The sequence below is a fragment of the Arachis duranensis genome, chromosome 10 (genome assembly GCF_000817695.3).
Source record: "Arachis duranensis cultivar V14167 chromosome 10, aradu.V14167.gnm2.J7QH, whole genome shotgun sequence".
In the NCBI taxonomy this organism is placed as follows: domain Eukaryota; kingdom Viridiplantae; phylum Streptophyta; class Magnoliopsida; order Fabales; family Fabaceae; genus Arachis; species Arachis duranensis.
In genome coordinates, this window is record NC_029781.3 from 102,009,072 (window position 1) to 102,013,129 (window position 4,058).

The following is a 4,058-nucleotide window of genomic DNA, read 5'->3' on the forward strand; positions in this document are numbered from 1 at the left end:
TGTAACTCTCTCTCTCTCTCTCTCTCTCTCTCTCTCTCTCTCTCTCTCTCTCCCTCTCTGTGTTCGATTCTAGATTCCAGAATCTTCCAATGTATTGACTTTTCTCATTAATGTCTATATTTTCTTGTTTTCTTTGCTGTTTGGTGAAAATATCTTCTGAGCCTTATTTACTGCTTTTGAAAGAGTTGCTGAAAATTTCAGGAATCGGGAAGGTGAATGAGAAGGGTAATGTAACCTTAATTTTGACTGTCATGGAAAACTTTTGCTATGTGATTATGCAATTATCCTTCGTTTTTGGACCATTTTATTACTTATTATTAATTTAGCTCCATTTTCTTTGATGTAAGCTTGTTATGCATTTTCAGCATTATGTGAGAATTGCTATTATGTATGGTTTTATACTTTTATTAAACTCGCTTTTCTTTTGTGTTCTGCAGGTCCATCCAGTGTTGATGGTGATTGGGCTTGTTCTGATCAATGGTGAAGGTAACTGGATTTTCTTTTCTATTCTCTGAGATAGGACATATATGCTTAATTGTTTAGTTTGTGCATAATTAACGTCTTTTCAAAACTTTGTAGGATCATATCACGATAATTATTTGCAGTAATCTCAATTAATGGAAAGATAAATGAAATTTGCAGGTTTAGATTAACTGGTTCGAGTAATCTAATTGCTTGTTTCCTTTATTTGTGTAATGCAATAAATGATCACGTTGGCCTTTGACGTTTGGTGCTAATATTTAAGAATTATTGATTCGCGAGCATTGTTCAATACCCATTTGGCATTTGACTTGGTGGTCATAATTGTTGATCCATGATATTTTCATTGTTTGATGTCAGTTGCCCTTGGTTTTGACATTTGAAGATGATGAACTTTTGGTTCTTTTAGCCTTTCTCATTTTAACAAACAAGTGTCATGTTTGTACGAAATTGCTCTGGAACAAACATGATGCTCAATTAACACTTTACATGTTTTGTATTCATTTATGAATCCTGTCCTTTAAGAAATACTACTTCAGTGCCTAGTTTTTAACTTGTAAAAAATGAATGAAAAATATCAATACGGATTGATTTTAATCATTGTCATAGTAATTTGACATTTACAACTTGGATTAAACATTTTCGTATCTTATGAGTCATCCCCCGTCATATGCTTGTAGACCTGAGAACTGCACTTTGTTTCGTAGAATATTCTGTTTCATGGAAATGGCAGAGGCAAGACTAGAACAAATGTTTCAGAGGCCTCACAATGGGCAATAACCATGCCGAATGAACTTGTTGGTTTAAATTCCAAGCATTTCCTTACTTGTTGTGAATTGTGAGTTCTATATGTTTGTTCCTAATTTGAACATTTTATTTTATTTTATGTTTATTATTGCATTTTGCAGGGATGCTTGCATACAAGACATTATCTGGAACAAAAAGCTTCAGAAAAACAGTGCATCTCACATTGCAGTTTCTGTCTCTAATTTTGAGTTTAATTGGTGTCTGGGCTGCTTGGAAGTTTCACATTGACAAGGGCATTGACAATTTCTACAGCCTGCATTCCTGGTTGGGCCTTGCATGCCTTTTCCTATTCTCCATCCAGGTATCTTTATTATGGTAGTGACTTGTTATATAACTTGATCAATTAGGAGAATCCAATGCACGAGACTCTCACTTGGTGGGATTTTGTGAGGGTAATGTACTCACCGGCTATTCTCAAACTCAGTTAACTGAACTCATAAAAATTCTACAAGATTACAAGTTTAGGTTCTCAAAATCAAGTGTATGACTTTACCAGCATAATTTTACATGTCTATGAATTAAAGCTTTACGATTCAAGTTTACCTAAACTCAGCTCCAGGGGTTAGGTGAACTCTGAAGTTTAATTGTCTTGTTTATCCCTGTTAGAGACGAGGTTATTTCTTGAATTTTAACTTCTCACAAGACCCAGATATTTTGTTCTACGTCAGAACACAGATTCAGATATTTGACTTCTTGCTATATTTGTTTATCAGTGGGCTGCCGGATTTGTGACATTTTGGTACCCGGGAGGTTCAAGGAATAGCAGAGCTGCGCTTTTGCCATGGCATGTGTTCTTTGGCATCTATATCTATGGTTTGGCTATAGCTACTGCTGCTACTGGTATTTTGGAAAAGGCGACATTCCTTCAGACGAACAATGTTATATCGCGCTATTCCAGCGAAGCACTACTGGTCAATACTTTAGGCATCTTGATTGTCATTTTAGGCGGCTTTGTTATTCTTGGAATCGTTGCTCCATCTGGTGGTAAATCAGAAACCACAAGAGGAAATGAATAACTATACTGAGTGTATATGATTGAAAAAAAAAAAAAAGAAACATGAACATGTGTATTCTCTCTAATACAACATTACATGGATGTATGAACAAACTCTTTAAACATGTATACAGGCTTTATTTTCTGTTCAATTTACCTAGCTATTTTACCTTGGACAAATGAGTGTATGGATGCTTTGTGCATAGGAATCACCCAAATCAGACAAAGTTTGATATTGTTACTCTTATTTTGATAGCATGTCTTTATTTTTAACATGTTCATGTAAAAATATGATGAAAGAAAACAAGAATGAATTTGGTATTATTAAAATGGAAGTAAAAATATTGATTTCTTATGATTAAAGTTATAAAGTGAATGAAAAATGAATAAAAGTCTTAATTCATCTTTTTATTTATTTGTATAATTTTTAAATAAAAATTTTCTATTTTCCTTTTGGTTTTTCAAAAAATAGCATATATTTAAATTTTATTTATTTAAGTATTAAGACAAAAAGGAAAAACATGAATTAAGATTCTCTAATCCCTATCATTGCTCAAAGTTAATTATCATAAGATGAGAATAAGTAAATAATTTGAAAGTAAATACTAAATAGATATGTATCCACTTTCGGATCACATTTTCATCGGATCATTTTTTATAAATAGATTACATTTTTCTTTCTTTAAGATTTTTTAAAAGATATTTTAATGAATATGTGGGTTTAGTAACGTAATGTTTCAATTAATGATAGAAAATGAGCAAAACTATAATTTGCTAGAGCACCTAACAATTTCGCTCTTCCCGACTATTGCATGAAGTATGACATATATACAATTAATATCTTCAAAATTTTGAAGTACAATTATGTTTTTATATCTTTGTAATTTTCTTTGGTGACATCTTAGTAATTAGGAAAATATTTTAAGTTTAGAGTGGATTAACATTGAATTTTTAAATTTAACTATGTATGAATGTGCGTCTCTTAGATTCTCATTTCTAGGTTTGTCATTCTTTGACCGTAAAAACTACACTGTCCATTTATATTTAAGATATTTAAACCACTAACCATTTTAAATAAACATAGATGGATCCTTATTTTCAGTATATCATATACCTTTTTTCGGCCTTTGTCCTTTTTTAATTTAGCCAACCCGTATCTTAGCAATTGAAAAATAAAAATTTTCATAAAAAAAATGACCGAAAATATTTACGTATAACGTTAACTTATATGATTTGATATTCACCGGTACTACATGGATGATAATCATTTTATTAGAATTGTTTATCGTCTATACAATTATCAAAACAATATTACAGATAACTATTTAATTATATAAGATCTAGATAGTCCCAATCAAATATTATTATTCAGGTAGGACTGACAGGTCATACAAATTACGTCACATGTAAGCATTTTTTGTCATTTCTTACTGAAAATTTTCATAAAAAGACTTATGCGTTTAATGAAAAGAAAGAATAGATAAGAGGCGGATTATCATTTTTTAATTATTAAGATGTGATTGTCTAAATTAAAAAAGGACAAAAACTGAAAAAGAATTTTATTCTATCATATATATCATAAAATAACGAGTGGCTACAAGGGAAAAGGAACGAATCGGCAAGAAGAAGTAATGTTTATGGAGTGCTTCTTAGCCACTTTATGTTTTAATGTTTTATGAAGCACTATATTTTAATTATGGATATGGAAGGTTGAGAATTTTGGACGTAGTTTAAGGATTTATTTTGAGATTCATGTTCTTTAAGTTAATATACATCA

General features: G+C 31.0%; 1 protein-coding gene across 1 annotated transcript; it reads left to right on the forward strand.

Moving 5' to 3' along the window:
* Nucleotides 1–437: 437 nt before the first annotated feature.
* On the forward strand, nt 438–2,433 carry LOC107471543 (transmembrane ascorbate ferrireductase 2; the record flags this gene model as incomplete). Its single annotated transcript, XM_016091031.1, is given in 3 exon segments — nt 438–486; nt 1,389–1,588; nt 2,001–2,433. Coding segments are annotated over 3 exon segments (552 nt in total), but the record flags the coding sequence as incomplete, so codon positions are not given.
* Nucleotides 2,434–4,058: the final 1,625 nt, after the last annotated feature.